General features: G+C 39.7%; 1 protein-coding gene across 13 annotated transcripts in view; it reads right to left on the bottom strand.

Moving 5' to 3' along the window:
- Positions 1–1,566: 1,566 nt before the first annotated feature.
- ENOX1 (ecto-NOX disulfide-thiol exchanger 1) overlaps positions 1,567–21,299 on the bottom strand; it is a 360,411-nt gene continuing 340,678 nt past the window's right edge. For all 13 annotated transcript variants that reach the window (XM_068675336.1, XM_068675334.1, XM_068675281.1 and 10 more), the window contains 3 exons: positions 7,814–7,916; positions 5,609–5,694; positions 1,567–2,533 (listed from right to left, as the gene is read on the bottom strand). In XM_068675336.1, the coding sequence (XP_068531437.1) occupies positions 2,402–2,533; positions 5,609–5,694; positions 7,814–7,916 (321 nt within the window). In that variant the 3' untranslated portion in view covers positions 1,567–2,401. The remainder of the gene's footprint in view (positions 2,534–5,608; positions 5,695–7,813; positions 7,917–21,299) is intronic.

The following is a 21,299-nucleotide window of genomic DNA, read 5'->3' as shown; positions in this document are numbered from 1 at the left end:
GAAAGAAAGAAATCGAAAGAAAGAAAGAAAAAAAGAAAAAGAAAGAAAGAAAGAAAGACAGAAAGACAGAAAGACAGAAAGACAGAAAGACAGAAAGACAGAAAGACAGAAAGAAAGAAAGAAAGAAAGAAAGAAAGAGAGAGGAAGAGAAAGCACGAGGGTTACAAGGATTACAAGGGTTACAACAGTCCTATCAGCTTTAAATATTTTGGGGCTATCTGGGATAAGAATTTTGTGGGAGGGGAGATGAGCTAAAAGGACAAAAAGGAGAGCACGAGAAAAGGGAAGATGACATAATATAATGAATAAATATGGCATGAAAAAAAGGTGAGGTGAAAGTTTTCTCACATCTCTTCTCCCCAGTCTAAGTGCCATCCATACACATTTATGTTACAGTACTTAAATAAGAGCTGTCAGACCTAACACATTTTTTATTGAATTATTCATAGGTCTGTATGATCACAAGAGAAGAAAGAGTAGCTATTTGGATTAAACTAGTTAATTTTCATTAACATAACTGGCATATAATTACTAGTTTCACCTAAGTAACTTACCTTAATACAGCTCCTGCAGCAGCCATAATAGAGGTGTATGTTCTTTAAAACATTTTTGGTGTGTAAAGGCTGAAAGCATAATTTTCTTCCATAATAGACCTGCTAAGCCTCTTTCTTTTTCCCTTTTGTACACAACTAACATTTCATATAATATTTCTATATTTCAAGTAGATGCCAGAAGAGAAATAGGACCTAAAGCAGTAATCACTAACAGCCATGTAAGAGAGTTCCTTCATGACTAATTACATTTGACACTAATTGCTGTTTATTGAAGAACCTGAGTGAAACATCACTCTGACATGTGTCTGGATATTCTCTGCATCTGTTGCAATTTGCCACATTTCCTGCTGTTGGTGCCCCAGTTTATAGGGTTGGCTCTCTTGTGGCCAGCTCCTCTGCCTACACAGAGGTGTGATTTGGAGAGGGTTGCTGTTTCTTATTTAGCACCGTGCTAAATGCTGTACTGATGCAGTTCTTCAAAGTAGGGCTCTGGGAGGAGCCACTCCTTCCATACTCACCTGGCTTGTTTTATGCACACACTTCTTCAGCTTTTACTGGCTGTTATAGGAGTGCTGGAGTACTGTGTGTTTGACAGTAAATAGTAAATAATGATTCAGGTCAATGTCCCTACTTAGGAACACCACCAGAAGTTATTCCATTCCTTGCCTGGCCAAAGGCCAGAAGCTTTAGCTGGGAGTTAGAAAGAGCAACTAATTGGATGCATTGCCACTACCCAACACCACACTGAAAATGAGGTTTGTTTTTAACCTGGCTGCCCTTCTGAAAAACAAATGAAATCTGTTCAGATAAACAAAACTCCTTGCTGGTGTTTCTTCTAGCAATAACTTTAGCTATTTTAATTATAGCTAATCTTGCAAGCTCTTTTTTTATTCCAAGTTAATTTATCCAAGTTATCTACAGCTAATAGTTTAGAACAAGGACAAATGCCAGCAGACTCATACTGGGTTGATAATTATTCAAAAAACATCAGAAGAAAAACTTGTACAAACAGTAAGGTAGAAGTCATATTTATTGATAAAAATTAATATATCTGCTATAAAATTTGTAACAGTAATGCAACTGAATATTTATTTTGATGCATAAACCTGAATGTTACATACCAAATACAATACAGTAACACTGGTTTCCTCCTTATTTACATGTTTATGAAAATTGATATGCAATCCATGTTAAAAGAACTTGTAATGGAGAATAGTTACATTAGAAAAATAATATTCTTGATAAAGCATTCTCGAGGACTCCAATCACATTTTCAGGCCTCTTTCAATAAGGCAAAAATCCCTGGTACAGCATATAACTTAATTTACAAAATACAATAACTTCAGACACATCTTCAAGTTTTCTTTTGGTATGCTTTCCCTCACTGTAAAATTACTCAGTTTTCTTACTAAACAGAAAGAACTTCCAATAACAAAACTTAATGAGTTCTACTACATATTACATACACATCGCTGAGGCTTAGCGATCACAACCGGGCAATCTTTCTCTTTAACTGTTTGCTCAATGAGCTTTTCTTAGATGTAGGACATGTAGTATTTTGAAATCATTATGACTGTGGTATCTTTCTTCAGTTTTCATAGGAAACAGATCTGTCACATTTTGAAAGTCTTTTTTTTTTTATTATTTTTTTAATTTTATTTTAGGAACTGGTGCACAACTACAATTTCCACTCACAAGAGAACGTCACAAATGTAACTAAAATTAGGCTTGGATAACTTTGAAAACATACTACTATGTGCCAAAACCCAAATTTCTTACTTTAATACTTTATAACCCTGCCATGCTCTAGGAATTCTTCTTCTGCATAGCTTCATTACTAGTCACAGTCAGATGGTTTTAATTCCTTCAAAGGCACAAAACTTCCACCTCTTTTCCAGTGTTGCTCCTACACCAGTGAATTCTTGTTTAAACATGCGTGGCAGTCTCATTAAAAGCATTTCTATCTCATTTGCAGAGATCTGGGAAAGACAGAAAGGTAAAATTAAAGTGAGAAAACTGCCCTTTGGACTGGAAAGAGGAAATAAGCTAAAAATAAAATAAAATAAAATAAAATAAAATAAAATAAAATAAAATAAAATAAAATAAAATAAAATAAAATAAAATAAAATAAAATAAAATAAAATAAAATAAAATAAAAATCCAAGGCACATGAAAACTCTTCCTTCTTCACTCAGCTCCATCAGTTTTCTCTTGCAACAAAAAACTAACACAGAGACATTATTTTTAATCTGCTCACTTTTTTGTTTGTTTTTTTTTTTTTTTTTTTTTTTTTTTTTTTTTTTTTTTTTTTTTTTTTTACTTAGAGTTGACCATCTCTGGGTCTCTGGAGCCATTCTCTCCCAGTCTGGCCCAGTTCAGCAGTCCCACATAAATGAGTAGTGAAGTTCCTGACTCAGCATGGCTCAGGATATTTCTATGGTCTTGAAACCCTAATAAATGGTCACAATCCTAATGGGAAAAATGTTCTCACTGCAGAAAATACTTCCACAAAAGCAACCTTTCTCATACATTCAGTAGAGAAGTCAAGAAATGAGTGGCCATGGAAAATGAAACTTTCTATTTTGTAGCTACTTTTTTTTTTTTGGAAAGTGATGGTCATGCAAGGAAAAGTGAAGACATGTATTGGTTCTGCCTGTTGTCTACAGGTATCTCCATGGTTTAATAGACTTCTCTAGCAATGATGATATTTCTGCTTATTCACATTTGTAGGACACTCCCATGATGGAAAGTTTCATTTTCAAAGCAGTGTATAAACACAGAACACACTAATTACACCTTATTACACCCAAAGGAAGTGAGAAAATATCTATCACCTTTTACTTTTCCTGAAGAGCTTAGCGAGACAGAAAGATTAAATGATTTGTTAAGGTGGTGCTGAAAAATCTGTGTTGGAGGCAGTCAGTCTACGGCCCCAAAGTAATCAGGTCCATCTTTTACGTACTCTTATGGCAGTAATGGATAGCTGGTTACCTTTGGGTAATGCGTCTGAGCTCTATACTGAGCCCTCAGCCCACATGGGTATGCTGACCTTATCATTCCTGTTCAGGTGAGGAATGACAGGCTAACCATGGAAAGTAATTGAAATTAATCTCTGAGATTACATCTCAGGATTGTGCTATTAAAAAGTAATTTGTTGCTACAAGCAGTTACTTCCAAAATAAACCAGTGAGGTCAAATTCTGCAGCTTGTGTTTACTATGCAGCAGGGAGGTCGAGTGGTAGCTGCAGGGGCTGGCAATTTGGTGCCTTGGAGGGACCAAGACAATGCCTCATCCATTGCAAGTTAAAAGCTACCTGATCCTGGCAGCCTTGCAGAAGCCAACAGGCTACTCACATGACTAGAAATTTACAAAAAAAAAAAGAGCCCACAAACACACAGAAGGAGGGGCTACAGCAGCAAAGGGGGAGGCAGCTGAAGGGCTCTGCAGGCAGAAGCAATGAGCAGTGGTGCTGGAGCCCAAGGAACTGGTGTTCCAGTTGATTGTTGTTAGTCAAGACAGAGAGAGCTGGAGTGGTCAGCGAGGGGGAAAAGCTGTTAAAACTTAGCCAAATACAATGTGCTAAGGAGTGATTTGAACAACTGAAGAACTTGGGCAGACTGGGTGCTGCAGGAACTGTGGCAGAAGAGGAAGGGCTGCAAATACAGCTGTGAAGCTCTGGTTATATCAGGGCTTGGTAAAATCAGATTTTTTAAAATTTGAAATGCACTAAGTCCTCACCTTTTACTACCATCCTCTTCCACTACTCCTTTGTTTTTATGGCTAACAATGGATTTCAAAGCACTACCAGATTTGAGCTGTCATGGCCTGAAGGTAATGCAGACAAACTTCATCATCCTCCCTCACTTCTCCAGGCAAGCTCACTTATTTCCAGTGGGCTTCTAGCTCAGAATCTCTTCTGCTTTTAGAGGATCTCCTCTGCTTCATAGAAACAGAAGGATCCGACAGAGGCATGAAGCAGCCCATCAGAGCAGTTGGAAGGTGATACTGGTTGTGGGTCACATTGCTGGAGGAAGTGGTCAGGAACAGAACATTACCAGGATCAATGGGGTCATCTCTAACAAGCACCACACAAGGAGTGCTGCTCATATTCTGAGCCCAGGTGCACCTCGTGGCTGCCTCCTGACTCCATGTTGCAAGAAGGTCTGGGCAAGCAGCATAACCCCCATGTTCAGAAGAGATATTGGCAGATCTGGATCAGAGCTGCGGCTAATCTGGGGATGACCCCTGCATCTACCAAGTATCTCATGCAGTCTAGTGTCTTGCAGAGCCCTTGTTTGGATCTGAGAGTAGCATTAACCTGATCAAAGCTGGCTATTTTACAGCTGAGCTTCTCACCCTTGACTTGCTTACCATTCAGCAGAAAGAAATAAGCACATACAGGGCTTGATTCATCTCATCCTACAGTATTTGCTTAAAAGTCAGTCTTATTCTGTGGGTATGTATTGGCTATGGACTGTAGAAACTGATGCGTTAAGAAACACTTTTTCATGCTGTAGTATGTTGATATCACATTTGTGTTGGCCACAGCACTCTGAATTTAGCAACAGGGCCAGAAAATTCCTTTTTGAGGCCCTTTTGCTTTTATGTTGAGTCAAAGGATATGTATGTTTCACAGTCCACTTATGTGTTCATAAAAGTTCATGTTCAATGTGACCCTAGACTAACAACTTTTAGAAGAATAGGGAATTATCTCCTAAAATTCTGTACGGTTTAATGGCCACAGCTACATCTGCCTCTTGTTCTGTTTTCTTTCTCTTCAGCTGTATTTCAGGATCAGTATCATGAAATCAGCTGCTAGTCTTTGTCATTTAAAGCTCTGCTCTTCTTTTCCACAAAGAATAGCTAACCAGAGCAAGGCATAGGACCTCAACAGAAGTAGGTGTATTGTAATTTGCAAATGAATAAAGACCGCAAACCCCCAAGCCCCATATCCCATTATCTTTCTAATGGAAATACACGAAGAGTTTAACCTGCAGTAAAGAATAATACAGTATTTCAATAGAGAAAACAGATTTTGATTAAATTTTTTTACCCTAGAGTCCAACTGCTGCATATAAGACCAAAGATATTCTATATTGGCTCCAAAAGGGTGGACGTGAAGAAATGTGGATATGATACCTGTATTAAAAACAAACGCACACAATATTGAAATTACTTTAGACAGTATATCATTAAAATAAGCAAAATAATTCTGAATAGTCTGTTCTTGCAGGTTTTTCAGTATGAATTATGATTCCTATTTTTCTTGCACAACCCAATAAACATAAGAAAATGGCACATTTTTAATACAGTCATAATAACATGGTAAACACAATAGCTCATCTTCAGGAATGACAGCAGTTAGCAAGTAAGTGACCAAGATAATATACTGATGAATAAAGGAATTTCTAAACAAAGACTTGCTGGAAGCATTTCAACTACCAATTTTATGCTTGATTTACCAATATAAAATTGTGGATATTGTAATGGTAAAATTATTGCTTTTTTCCCCTTCACTGGGTGCTCTGTTGTGAAAACGTTTCATATAATTGTGTCACAAACCACACTCCCTCCATTTTTTTCTAGTAATTACGCTGATGCTGGTTATGAAGAGTGTTTAATCCATATTACCCCTAACTACTGCTGAAGAAAACACAAATCCTTTTTGACATATTTACTCATTTATTTTCTCTTAAAAGAAAGCCAGTTCTGTCTGTCTTCATTGTTGTTTACAGGATCACTGTAAAAGGTATAGGAATAAAAGTGGTTTAGGAGGAGTCAGGATCTAAGTCTAGTGATTTTTTCCTGCACTGAAAATCAAGTGACAGCACAATGATGACCGGAGAAAACAAGATTTGGGGCATCAGAAATGCTATTAAAAGCGCTATCCAATTTCTCCTCTTCTAAACAAACAGTGAAAATACAGAATGTCATGTGTGTTACTTACTGTTTGGGGAGAGTTGAACTGTAAGAATCAGAGCAAATATTTTCAGCTCTGTTTGGATGGGTTTCTTAGCTGAACCACCCTAGGGGAAGTTCCTTATATTTAAAGCATAAACACCAGGATTAAAAATGCTTACAATTGACAAAAATGGGTCACTGTATCTTGTGTACTGCAGGCCATACTGCTTTCTTGATGCTGAATGAATTAGGATAATCTTGGATTTCAGTTTTCCCCAAATACTGGCCATGGTTGGAAATGATAAGTACAATTTAACTCATTTTAGACTGGATTTGTAAAGAGCACCTTTTCCCCTCCCTCGTTTTTCCAATAGCATTTACAGAGTTCTGATCCTGCAAAAGGAAGGACATGTATTTAATTTGTATGCTATGGCATATCCTCATAGCAGTTGTCTTCTTTGTATTATGTGTGACCATAAGCACACACGCAAGAGTTCTTGAAACAAAAGTCAAGACCCACACATTTGGGTGGGTTGACTGGAAATTCAGTTGTATTAAAATCATGTTTTACCAGTGGTATTGCATTGGTAAGATGTGTGCCCAAGACTATAATTGCAGGAAGCTAGCTCTTCCATGCGAAGTAAAGAAAACATCACCTGAAAACCTTTTGTAGTTACTGAGTGGAGTTCCATCACAACTTTTTTAGTAATTTTGTTTTTCTTTTGTAGTCTTTTCCTCCATATACTCTCCAAGGGCAGCATGGGCACCACTAACATTTTTATGTCCCTAAATGCTAGGTACCAGTTACCTGGACCACTGACTCTGAGTTTTAGTCTTTAGGTATTTTTAAATAGTTTATTTCTATGATTTTATTCTAGGTGAAGGATACAACAGTCCTTGTGGTATTCTTTATAAATATTCATATGGCTAATTCCCTCACCTAATGTCAAAAGCATAAATCTGGCTTGCTTAATACATCCAGTACACATATTTTTGCCTGGTGGTTTGCTAATATTTTTTTCCATCCCTTTCTCCTTCAGCATTTTGTCTAATAAACTGTTAATGAGTTATACAGTTCTAACCTGCTAAATTTAGATGTAAAGGAAATCTTCATACACCCATGCTACAATTCTAAATGCAGATCACTCTTTTATTAAACTGCAGATTTTTTCAGAAAGCAAAAGTTCACTTGTATTCTAGGATTTCTCTTACTAAAAGCCAATCTGAATCCAGATGAAAGACAAGAATCTTTTTTTTTTTTTTTTTTTTTAATGCAAAGGTGCATGCAAATGCATATGCAATCAAAAAAATTATTAAAAGGCAGTTCTCAAAAAAAACTTATTTTGGGTTATCTTACCTATTAATAGTGCCTCTTTCTCTGATTTTAGACCTGGACTTCGTTTCTCCGAATTTTTTTCTCTGTCTTGGTTGACCAATGCTACTGTCAATACATTGATTTCCTATAAAGTTTAAAAAACAAAACAGGTGGTCATGTAGATTTCATTTACTTCAATTAAATCTGTCTGCTTTCTTTTCAACTCTATAAGAAAGATCATTACTTTAATTCACATCTAAAGACAACACAATTATAAATAATTGATTTGTTTGCAGAATATTAAGACACTTTTTGAAGTACCTTTACACCAAGAGCTGCCCAGAAGACAAATTTTGCTTATGGAGTAAGTAATAACTTTGTTGCTAGTGCTTCTTCATTAGAACAGCTTGAAAGATGTGCCATAAAGCGTGGAGATGGTCAGAAAATTCACATTTTCTAGCTATTAAGGCTGTAAACAATGACCGCCTCTAGGGAACATGGCTGGAAACATTCAACTATAGCTATAAGAGTAAATTCAGCAGTCACTAGCAATGTTTCTAGCTACTAGAGCACAAGCATCTACCCTGCTATACTCTTCAGCCAATGCCTGGCATGGTGTTGGCCGCTGTCCCAGACAATTCCCAGGCACATTTTGGGGGTCAGCACATTTCAGGAACCGTTCCTATGCAACCACCTTGTTTTGAGGACTGAAAGAGAGCCAGCCTTAAGGGCAAACTGGTTAAGGCTCCTGTTTTGAGCTCCATTTTCTGCAGTCAGGTGGCCTGAACCAGCCAAATCTCAGCCAAGCTATCACATGTGAGATGCTCCATCAGAAGTACACAGGCAGTTGTGTGACACAGATTGCTCTTCTCCTGGGCATATGTGAAGTAAACAAATTATCTCTACTTCAGAGGCATGTAAGTGGCCTCAAAGTGCCTTGTGCAGTATTCGAGCATATACATGGGCTGTTTCCATGGAGTGACTGATATGCAGTAGCTTGTTCCTTGGTGAGGTGGTGACTCACACTCCTGCATCTGCTCTGTGAAATGCTCAGCAGTTCTTTGCAAAACCACAGAAGCAGAGAACTGGGGCTGCAGACACGGTGGTCTGAGGTGGGACTGTTCAGGAACAGTGCTCTTGTTCTGGTTGAGGGAGTCAAGGGGTGCTGCTAGCAGCTGGAGGTGCCACAGGACTGGGCAGCCTTAAATGTAATCAAATTTCAGCTATTTGGTGTAGTGATGTGGCCCATCTAAAACAGGCATTTTAGTGGTGCCTTGCTCCAAAATTCTTGGATAGCATTTTTGCCAATAAAAGGGTGGCATCAGGGCATTTCTGGAGGTGTGCATAATCCACAGTTAAAATAAATAAATAAATAAATAAATAGTGTCAAATGTGCCTTTCTCTAGATGAGTAAAGGCTCTGCAATCTGTGAAATGGGTAAAAAGAGTCAGGCACTTCCTCATTCTCAAAAAATCCCCAAACACGCACACACACAAAAGAAGCCATGATGTATTCTGTGCTCTTCATAGGCTGGCACCAAGGAGCAGCTGCCCGATACGCAGTACCTGATGGCTCAGATGCATCATGGGTTCAAATGTTCCTCAAGCTGTGAAGTAGAATATGCTGCCATGTGCCAGCTAAGGAACTGTGTGAGCATCTCAGTGACTGAATGTGTATCCTTAGCCCCCAGTGACAAGCGACTCTGGTCCACCTCAGCCAACAGTGACAGAGGTGTGGGATGAATTGAGGGACCTTTGGTTTTCTGCAGTTGTAGCAGCCAACTCAGGCATGTCTCCTGGCCAGGTATCTATGTAGAGTTGTGTGCATGTGAGGTAGTGCACTTGCGCTGCCTTTCTAGTCAATAGAAATGAAACTCTTTAGTCATATATTTTGGTTATATACTTTATGTTGAGCTAAATTGGACCTTAGAGATGTCTATTTTATTTTCCTCATTGACTGCAAAGGGAATCTTGTGGTACAGATTTAGACACCTACAGGTAGGAGAGTCAGCAGTTCAAGAGTTGCAGTGATACTTTCTTAAAATAATGGTGCGCTTGAGTGCTCTGACAGCTACATCACCTTGACACCAATGCTCCTGTAGTGCTGCAATGCACAGGGCACATTATAGCAGCAGGAATATGCCCTAAGTTGTCCAGCGCTGTTGATTCCCCTCCAGCCACAGGCAAAGGCTAATGCAAATACTCATCTGCTGCCAGCCATGACATCCGAGAACAGTGAAAGAAAACCCAGGCAAGAAGCAGAAATAAGGGAAGTGTTCATATGCATTTCTCCATAAGGGCAGCAATGACAAGGGGGTTACGGATCAGAAGAGCCGAGCTGGATGGCAGATTTCCTGATACTGCAGCAAAAGAGCAGAACAACATATGCCACCAGAGCTTGTATAGGTTAAGATGTAACTTCTGACTCCATCAGAGACAGAAAAGCAGTCTAAAAATAACAATTCCTGAGAGGGGAATGAGAGAGCAGAGAGATGTGTATTTGATACAACAGGCCCCAAACACAACACACTAGCAGTTTCAGATGGGATTAGAAGTTTTGTCAAGCAGCGAGGCAGAGAAAGAAACTATATTCCCATTGGGAGCAATGAACAGATGGATTCTCATTTAATCTCTAGATTTGAGCCTGTGCAGAACATTTTGTATGATTTATAGGACAGGGTAAATGGATGCAAAAGGAAGTCACATCAAGTCTTTCTTAACTGTATGTTGGTATGGAGGATAAAAGAGTAAAAAATTGGTTATGTGGGAGCCTGAGGAAACTGAGAATGGCAAAGATAGCTACTCAGCAAAAGACTGACATTAGAAAAAGGTTGCAGGTTCCTGAAGGTTTGGAAAGGGTAGGCTTCTACCATCCAAAACTGCCTGCCTCAGAGAAATATGATAAATTAGGCAACTCTGAGGTATTCAGCTGCCAAAATAAGCTTTCACAGGCCATGAGAAAATCCAGGGTGCGCATGGTTGGACAAAAGATGTAATAGTAATACTGCTAGGAATTAATTGCAACTTAAGAGAAATTGGCATAGTTGTGTCTAAAAAAAATGGTGTGTAGTTTACCCAGAAACGAAGCTAATTATAGTACAAATGAAAACCTTTAAGTATCAGACAACACACTGGAGGTACAAATCTGGTACCCGAGAAGCCTCTACAACTTATCCTCACACAGTTAATTTGTACATTTTTAGAGGCTCTACTTATGCCAACACAAGAAACAAGAGTTTAAAGAGTACAAAGGTGAATGAGGCAATAACTAACTGGGAACAAACAGCTAGGTCACCTCTCTGACATGAGAAAAAGCTACTGATCAGCAGATGCCTGAGGAAAATTATTCTACATATACTACATTACAGTATTTCCTTTCTTTCCTGCAGACCATCCTTTATTTGGCAAATGATATTTTCTGAGGCCCTAAGCAGTCTCCTTCAGCAGGTTTCATTATAAAAGGAATATTTTGCTACCATCTGTCAGTTACTGCATTAAAGGAGAACACAGCTGAGCATGTGCAAAAACAATACTTATTAGAAGTGAAATGACCTTGCAGGAACTAAATACAGCATGTGAAAGGCTTAATCCAGGTTAAATCACACCTGGAGACCATTAGAGACCTGGTCCTATTCATTATTCACAAATTATGTCAGGTATCGTAGAACATGGAGGCATGACTTGATGATGACAGCTCCGTAGCTGCTCAGCATGAATGCAATCATTCTGTGTGATGCTCTTGCTACTGCCAGCTCGGAGCTTTTCCCTACAAATGACACTTTCATCCTTCAGCAGATGATGAAAGGCCATGAATTCCCCTCGGGAGCCCCACACATCCTTTGATCTTGCAGACACCCCTCAGGGTCAGCGTTTTGATTCGGGGTTCCCTGCCTTTGAACCAGGGAGGGAAAGACAGAGAGGGAGTCTTTCTGGCAAACTTTCAGAAGAACTTGCTGAGGATGGCATAATTACACTTTTCTCACATGGACTACTCATTTCCACAGGCAGACCTCTGGCACAACCACTGACATGGAGCTGATGTCTGTGCTTGCACCATGGAGAAGTGCGCAGGGCAGTCATGGAACATGGATGTCTACCTTAGACGTGTCCTGGCCATAAGGCGGGACAGATGTTGAGTTTGCATCATCCTCTAGTGTACCCTGGCTTCTTTTGGAAGTAATTACAGAGGAATGGCCAAGAGGAGTACTCCAAGAGGTGTCTTGTCTCACTGTCCACCAAAGTCCACCACAGAGCATCTGGGTCCCATGAAGTTGATACAGCAAATGAGAGAGAGATTCCTGATACAGCTGCATTGCCAGACAGAGACACAGAAGTCCTGAGGAGTAGAAGAGATGGGTCTCTGCAGAGGATAACGGCAGGTACTGTGAGAATGAGAGGCTAGCTCTGCAGTCAAGGGGACTAGCAGATTAGAAAGCCCTAGATATTTCATCTGGATGAAACAAGTCTTTCAGTCCTTTATCGGTTTCTTTTTCCCCACTAGGGGAATGTATGGTATCGCAAACAACATTCTCATACCAGACTTCACACATCTTCTATAACCCAGTCTTGTACCAGTGCAAAAAGGGCAAACAGAATACAGAATGTCCACTCTTGCCTAGGGTTTCCTTCTTTAGCAAAAATCATTCTCTTTAGCTTAAAAATGTGTGATTCTGAAAACATCTGCTAAACATCCTAAAAATGGGGGGAACGTGGACTTGCCATTCCCCATAAAAACTGACGAAGAGCTGAGCAGAGTTTGAACGGCAGCTGTCATACCTGGAAGCTACTTCTACTTCACCTGTTGCTCAGGACTCTGTGTGAACGAAACTGAATGAATGTGACATTGAAGAAAACTGCCATGTGACCAGGTTGTAAATGACAAATATCCAGAGAGCTGAGATACTGCCTCAACTATCTGGGTAATCCAAAAGTTTTATAATTACCATTAAACCTAGGGGGAATGATGACTGCAGTTGTCTTCACAAACCTCCTTCCCTTTGCTGTGGTATGTGAGATTTTACAGAATTTTGTGTTGAGGGGGTAAGAATAACATTATGCTTTCTGAAGGATATGTTAAAAAAGTCTGGAAGAGTTTGCAGGTCATGTTGATGTTCATACAAAGCAAATTGCATTTAGAACAGAGGCAGGAGAAGGAAATAATAGATGTCGGACACAACAGGCACACAGTGAATGTTGTCAGATGTATAGGATACACCACGCTTTCTTATCAGCCAGGGGATTTCTTAGAGAAAATGAGTAGGAGGAGAAAAAGCTATTTATCAGCTATATAAGCAAAAATCTTGCAGGCTATTAACAGCAGGCCAGAGAGATGTTGTAAACTTGAAAATGAAATGCAATTTTATGGGTTTTGATGGAAGAAAAACCCATACACACATGATACCAAATCTACAATCCTTAAGCTCTTGAAAGGTATATGTGCACTTGTTCTGAGTACACAGAACTAAAGCTTAGATTTCAGAACTATTCGCCCAAATCCTGCTTATTGATGGACATGCAGGTTTGATGATCCCACTGCAAAGAGGAGTAGAAACTGGCTTACGACACAAAGAGCATGTGATTTTCATTTACTTTCATTTACCTGGGGATCTCTTAAAGGGTGGAACAGTTGTGATTGCTTTGCTCTTTCTTTTTCAAATTTTATTAAATGTATTTCAGATCCATATCTGAAAATTTTATCTTGCTGCTTTAAACTGAGTGGAGCCTATCTTGATTCCCAATCAAGTGAATGGAAGCTTGCAGTAGTTTTAATGCAAGCCATGCACCTTAAATTTATGGGTAACCACAAGGTTGGGGTGCAGGACAACTTCTGACAGCTTAACATGCTTGTCAGTTGAGAATGGGCTACTGTGTTGTGGATGTTCTTATCCATGGTGAATATGAAATTATCCAGCTCACCTTGAGCTAAACCACACTGAAAGAACCTATTTAAATTTAATTTTCTTGCAAATGCAGAAATGTAGGAGTACAATCACGGTCAGCAATCATGACTCAGATGATCACAGAGTCACAAAATCACTCAGGTGACTTTGGCAGGTCTCTAGCCCAACCTGCTGCTCAAGGCAAGGTCAGCTGTAGGCTTAGAGCATGTTGCTCAGGAATTTACCCATACTAGCCTTGAAAACCTCCCAAGATGGATGGAGATTGTATAACCTTTCTAGGCAGCCTATTTCACTGCTGAACTGTCCTAGGTATGAAGGTTTCTCTGTATAACCAGTCTGAGCCTATCTTTTTTCAGTTTCTGAACTTTTTTCCAGCCAGCTTTTCATTCATCTAGAAGTCCACCCAGACAGTGTGTTATATTCCATACTGGGTAGAAAGTTGTTGTTGGATACCTTCTTAAAACCCCTGCAAAAGTCAGGGTGGACTGCAATTCATTGCTTTCCCCTCAGGCAAGGAGTTAGTAATTTCATCAGAGGCAATCATGTTGGTCAAGCATGATTACTCCTGGTAAATCTGTATTGTCAACTCTTAATTACCTTCTCCCTCATTTGCCCAGAATAAAAAATAAATAAATAAATAAATAAAAGGCTCCCAAGATTTTTTGGTCTGTCCTTTTCCCAGGGAATGTGGTAATGGTAGCTTCCTCTGACCTGGACCTGCCAGCTTCCACTGCCTTTTTCATTACACTGACAAGCTCCATACATTCAAACTTCATGTAAGGAGCAGGTAAAAGTTTGCCTCATTTCACCTCCCGAAAGAGCCTGTGCACCCACCCACTGTCCCAAAGGACTCAGTTATTCCTGCAATGTCACAGCCCTATACCAGCACACGTTGCTCCATATCCTGTTTGTTTCCCAGGTACCTGAGATGGGTCTCCATCTGCTCTGCTTTATCCTTACCAAGGGCTCTCTTTCTCTCGCTATCCCCATCCATTTTCTCACCAGCCTGACCTCTGTTTCCTCACTGATCTGCAAGCTGTCTCCATCCTCCCTAGTCACCTCCAGTTCAAAGACCACCACTCCAAGCTGGCAAGTTCTTGTTTTTCTTTTCTTTTTCCACCCCCCTGAGACTCTCAAAGGATCCTTATCCTACTACTATCTAACCAGTGATGCAGAAGTATGTATTTGCCATATGCTACGCTGCTGGTAAATATTGTAACAGTTTATGCTTGTGACTGGTTTATCATTAGAAATGATAGAGACCAGATGTCACCTTTTCACTCAGATCAAGCCTCAACTTTATAACTTATCTTGTGCTATGCAGGAAACCAGTGCTGAGTTTGTCAGCTACAGAAAATTGTAATTACTCTTAAAGTACACTAATGTGGAAATGTACTTTTAAAGTACACTAATATAGAAAATCACACCATGACAGAAAATTTAAAAGTATACTGGTAGTAACAAATAAACCATTGATGAATGGTTTGAAAAATTATCTGGAATTAAAATTATAAAGAGCAACAATGAAGAAAAAGTAGAACAGCAAACATAAGGCCTTGCAAACGAAGCACTTCAGACACAGCCCTATGCATCTAAGATTAGTTTGTCTGATTTATCCTACATGATAGAAATGTTTTCAGGAGTGAAGATTAATTGTATTATGGTGCTCTTGACATCCTATTTTTCCGACCCATTTGCCAGAGAGATGCTTTTAACTTTTTCATTACAAAGCTTTTACTATTATAACTTTCACCTGCTGAGTTTAGGCAACTAGCGATAATGTGAAAATGCTTTTCTCACTGAAACTATCTCTTTATATTGTTCTCCTTGTATTTGAGCACATCTATTTTATGAGAATGTACATATGCAAAATACGGATGACTAATATGAAAGTTACTTCATGCTTATTTCTAAAAGTATGATCAGGTTGCTTCATTTTCTAAAGCTGGATTTATGTGTAGGTTCCTGATGACTTAACACAGATGTTTTATGTGATCTGAAGGTGGTTGTTTTGCAAGGGAAAGGTAATTGTCATTTTGCACATTTTATGATAGGGAATTGCAGCAGACCAATGGCTGCCTGAATGAAAACATTGCCTACCCACCAGCACTACTGAAATCATTGTAGGAGGGGAGACTTCATGTTTACTTGAGCCTGAGGACTTGTCAAAGCCCTTGCAATAGTTCTTTAACACAAATATAATTCCAGCAATCACCTCTAGATTGATGAACTTATTAAAAATAATCTAGAAAGGAAAATAAAAAGGCAATTCACTTCTGGGATGTGTAGAAATGTTTTGAAAATGTCTTTGCTAAAATAAAAATAAATAATTTGGGGAAAACAAAAAAATATATAAATATTTTATGAGAGTGAATGTGTTTTCAGCAAGTTTCTGGACTTGAAAGACTTTAATTTTAGTTATGTGAAAACTCAGGGCAGCCCCCATATTCACAGGAATGTCCATATGTAAATCTATGTGAAGTACTTGAAACAAATATTTTAGAGCTCTTGTTTCCCTGGACTGAGTCCTGATTGGGAAGATGTGTCTCCAAGAAGAGTGTCTCCTTGGGATATTGAACTTCCTTTCTCAGCTCAGTAGCTTTTTACGGTCCATTCTCTGAAGGACTTCATCAGGCTGGAAGGACTGTGAATGGGGTGTGCAACCTCAGGACCACAGCAGGAGGCTTGTGGTTGAAGCAGGTGTCTTGTTGTCCTTAGGGTGGCTGTTGGGGTCTTGCGTGCTGTGATAATAAGCCAACCTGCCTTGTGTGCAGTGTGGGTTAAGTACACAGCTGCATATGTATAAGGCTGAATGTTATTCCTCACTAGAAATTATGGGGTGACTCTATAAATACTTGAGGAAAATACTTTGGGATGAAAGGCGGTACTTAGTGATCAGATATTATTAAAATGTCAGGTGGCTCCAGGGATTGAATAACTGTCTCCCTGTGGAGCTCATATGAAATATGAAGTCAAAAAACTTTTGTGGTTTGCTGAGTGGGTGGCCAAATGTTTTTTATCATTGTGTCTCTTTGACATTGTCTCATTGAGTCCTCTTTTCTCCTCCCTCTGATGATGGGTATTCACTCTAATAAAAAGCCAAATTACGACGCCACTCTGACACTTTCAATCAGGGACAAGGGAGATGGTGTGATTTCTTGCTGCACATTAACAGAGGGGATACTTGTGAAAGCCCTGATCTGCTTCAGGTAGCACAGTCTGTGTCAGAATACACTGGTCTGCTGTAGCAGTTTTCTCCCCGTAGGGTTAGATCATGTCTGAAGCTGTAGAGACTGTAATTCTGCCAGCAGAGAGATCACCACTGTGCTAATGAAACTGAATTGCCATCCTCTAACATATCAAATCAGGGCTGGGGCAGTGAAGGGGGGAACTCAGAGGGCATTTATTTATAAGTATGTGAGAACTTCTGATGGCTGAGCAGGGTCTTGGGTAACATGGTCCTAACAGCCAGTTAAACTCCTGTTATTTTTCAGCCCTCATGGTATTGAATTCACAAGGTGATCATTCCTCATTCATGCCAGAGTAAGTAGGAAAGCTGCTGATCTGCAAATGGTCATAGCTGCTTGAATTTATCATACTCTACGTGCCTTAAATTGAAGGAAATGAGAGGAAATGAGTGATGGAAAGGCTACAAATAAGTGCCTGGAATGGAAAAAAATGAGCAAGGGCAAACGAGAGACATAGCCACTCCTCACCCCCTGGTCCTGGCCCCATCATGACAGAAGAACCTGAATACAGGGAGCAATTAGAGTCTCTAATGCCTGGGAACAGTTTACACCTCCTTTACACCTCCCTCCAGTCAGGATACCTGAGTCCTTGCACCATCCAACAACATAACACACCCATGATCAGAAACTAAATCTCCCTCCCCTCAGGGGGCTATCCTCATTCCTGTGCTGCACAGTTACTCTTGGTTGCTCTCTTCAGACAATTAACTGCATTTGCTAAATGAATCAGTTGACTGAACGCAATCTTGCAAAGGGGAGCAGTTGTGACAGTGTGGCTGGAGAGTACAGGTAGCACATGCTCTCTTCAGAAGAGGAAATGCAGCTTTTAACCTTCTTAGGTGGAGGACAGAAAAACAAAACACAACTTTTGGCGTCCTCTGCAGGGGATGTAGCCTCCGTAGCATAGAAAGGCTGCTGACACCTTTCCTACCCTCCTTTAATTCACCCAGCTGTCATTGCTTCACATTTTGCAGTGCCCACGCATTCCCACGTGCTCCAGAAACACCTACTGCAAGGACAGAGGGTCCCAGCAGAGCTGAGGCAGCTGCTCACTGACCCACCTCAGCTTGCTGAAGCTGAGGTCCACAGTGTACAAACCCCAGGCTTCTGGGAAGCTCAGAGAGAAAACAAATGCACACAATTTTCTGCCATATATAAACACTTCACCAAGGTTTTCTGGCCTGTAACTGTAGGACCAGAGAGCTCTTAGCCATATAGAGTACATTTTTCATCTCAAATCTATGCTGTGTGAATAGCAAGCCTTTTGAAAAGTGGGTTAACTGGGAGATGATCATTGCACTCACAAAGAAGTGAAGCAAAAGCATCAGCAACCACTTTCCTGGGATCTTCATCAATAAAGGTGACCAACTTTTATCCCATACTCTTGAACTGCTGAGACAATCCAAGCAGGCCTTGCTCTCTTCTAGCTCCTGCTCCTTTACGTGTGTTCAAAAACCCTTTTCATTTCACCTGGCTCAATGTGAGGCAGTCACATGGGACGTGCCCCATCCCATGGCCACACACAGATACTGACATGAGACGTTCACAGCACATGCCCTTGAGTGCTTACATTAAAAGTCTGCACAGTGAAGCACAAGGATTGAACTCTAATGAGTTTGATGGAATTACAGACTTCTCCAAAAATTGAAGGGGGTTTGATTTCTAAATCCTTGCCCAGATGACTGCAAATCCGAGCCTTACTTAAGAGCTGTCTTGTCTTGGAGAAAGATCATCAGTGATTAACCCATTATATGTGAAAAGAGAAGACTAGGGTGTACTTAGAAATAACATCACTTCCAGCATAGCACAAAGTGAGCAATTTAGAAAAATGGTTGAAACATTTCACCCTGGATATACTCCTCCTCAGAGTCAAGGATTGTCTGGTAATTGCTTGAAAAGCAGATATAGGGGGGAAAATTAAAGGAAGAATCAACATCAAAAGTAAGATGCCTGGTTGAACTTGAGAAATGCTCTGATAATAGTTGCAAGCATTCAAATGGAAAAATGCATCCCTACTTAATATTATTGATTCCATGTCTGGAGACAAAACCACAGAATATTGCATCCAAGTTGCTGGAGATGCTAACTGGAGGGAGATAGATGAATGAGGTCAAAGTCATTACTTTTTTCAAGCAGTGAAACTCAAGCTGGAAAAAATGCTGGTAAAAAAAGCTTGTGGTGAGATCAGTTTTGACCTCTGAAATATATCTGTTGTGTCATGACCTGGTGATAACAAGGTAACTCTGAAAACCTTTTGGTGAAATGCTGGCTTATTAAATCTGATGGGTATTTAATTACTGACTTCAATGGAATCAGGATTTTACCATGCAAGTGAGATCTGGGCATTCAAAATTCTTCTACAACCGAGAACCACCTCATCTTGGTCTAATCATGAAGGGCTGGTACTCTTGACCACCATTTTGTGACACTTTTACAAAAGGTAAGAATTATTAACAGGAGCTATTCACCTGTTAACAGGAGGAAAAGGAAGCCATGTGGCTGTCAAGGGAGAAAGACAAATTCCTGGAAAAATAATCATGGGGTACTTCTAAAATTAGGTTCATGTTCAAAAATCTCCCCTTCATCACTAAGAACAGAGGGATACCATGGAGGTTAATCTTTCCACACCCAAAATAGGGATATATTCACCAAAGCTATGCATTATGTATGCTGGACTCAGCAGTGAGCAAAGGAGGTCTTCAGTCAAAACATAGCACTACCATTTACAGAAGAGGCTCCATAGAAAGCCAGTGAACTCACAGAAAAAGTGGAGGAATAAATTATGTTTACAGAGTGAACCGCAAAACATGAGACTAGTATTTTGAATTTCCAAAATGTTCTCTACTTGAGCACGTCTCCAAAGCAAGATTTTTTTATTTTTTTTTTCACACTGTGACTAATCAAGTCTCAGGAGTATGGGCACATCCTGGAAGAGGATTATATCTGAAATTGTAATTGTACATTGGCCATTATTTTCTCTTCACTTAAGACAGATACGTGAATTAAACAGAATTATATTCAGCAACAAAGAGAAAATTAAAGGGGGTAGAAATTAGAAGAAAGAAGCAATATTTTAGCAATCTTTTCCTAACTGCAAGGCTGAAGGGAATGAACACTTCGTGACAGCACCTCTGGCAGTGCTGGGTGCTGAAGTCTCTGTCAGCACTCGGGTTCCATGTACCATCCAAGACTGGCATCTGGTCTTCCCTATAAGGTCTCGCTAGGAAATGTAAACAGCCATAACAAATATTACCACATGTACCTGGCAAGTCACTTGTGAAACACCCTTCTGACTGTTTATAGAGCCTTGTAAGGTGGTTTTGCTTTCTAGAAATAACTGCTGTATCTATGTGTACAAGACACTAAAATTCCTTGTTTTCATCCCCCAGCTTTGTGTATGAACTGCCATGGCAGGGAGGGTAGCATTGCCATTGCTCCAGCCTCTTAATTAACTGCGCTCAATTCTCCTGACAAAAGCAAGAGAAAAAGACAAGAGTTATATGTTTTACAAATGGGGTGCATTTCAGGAGGGATATTTTAATGTTTCCAATGGTATCCAGCTCCTTGCTTCTCTTTCAGGATGGTCTGACATAATTGACACCTAGAAAAAATGCCAAGATAGTTCTAAGTACATATTTTCATCTATATCTGCTTTTGCTAGGAAAATATATATATATATATAGTTCAAGTCTTTGTTTTAAGAAACAACATATTTTTAATGTAAAATGCAATGCAGACCAGTGCAATCAGCAGAAAGCTTCAGGATTGCAGGAGATAATTTTTAAGTCTACAATAGGAACTTTCTTGATGTGCACACAACATGCCTCAAGATTCCTACTGTCATTTTTAGGACCCTGATTTTCTGCAGAGTAAATAATCTAAATATTCCACAGTGTGGAGATTAGATTGTATTCCATGTATAGGCATATGTTGCCATTTTTCCTCACCAACACCTCCCACTATTGCTCTTCATGTAAAGGTATTTCATTTGCTGAATTCAACCTGTCAACTGTAACAAATATGCCCTAATCCCATTATATGCATCACAGTTCACTAACAGCCACACAGGAGCCACCGAGCCTTTTTCTCTTTGATCATCCCAGATTTACACACTGGCCAAGGGCAAGAGCTATGAAGTCTGCTGAGAATAGATGTGGAGAGACAACCTGCAAGGCACAACACCTGAGCTCTACACGTTCAGTATAAAGGACACTTGTTTAAAAGGTGCCTCAACTTCCACATTACAAAGTTCACTGTTGTAGCAAATGCTTTAACATCTATTCTTTTCCTTTAGTTCTCCATTTCCATTTGTGCTGCTGTGCCTTCTCAGACCTCTTAGTGGCATAACTGTTGAACACATACATGGCTGTAACTATCACTC

This window comes from Anas acuta, chromosome 1 (assembly GCF_963932015.1).
Source record: "Anas acuta chromosome 1, bAnaAcu1.1, whole genome shotgun sequence".
In the NCBI taxonomy this organism is placed as follows: domain Eukaryota; kingdom Metazoa; phylum Chordata; class Aves; order Anseriformes; family Anatidae; genus Anas; species Anas acuta.
This window is presented reverse-complemented; position numbering and strand designations above follow the sequence as displayed.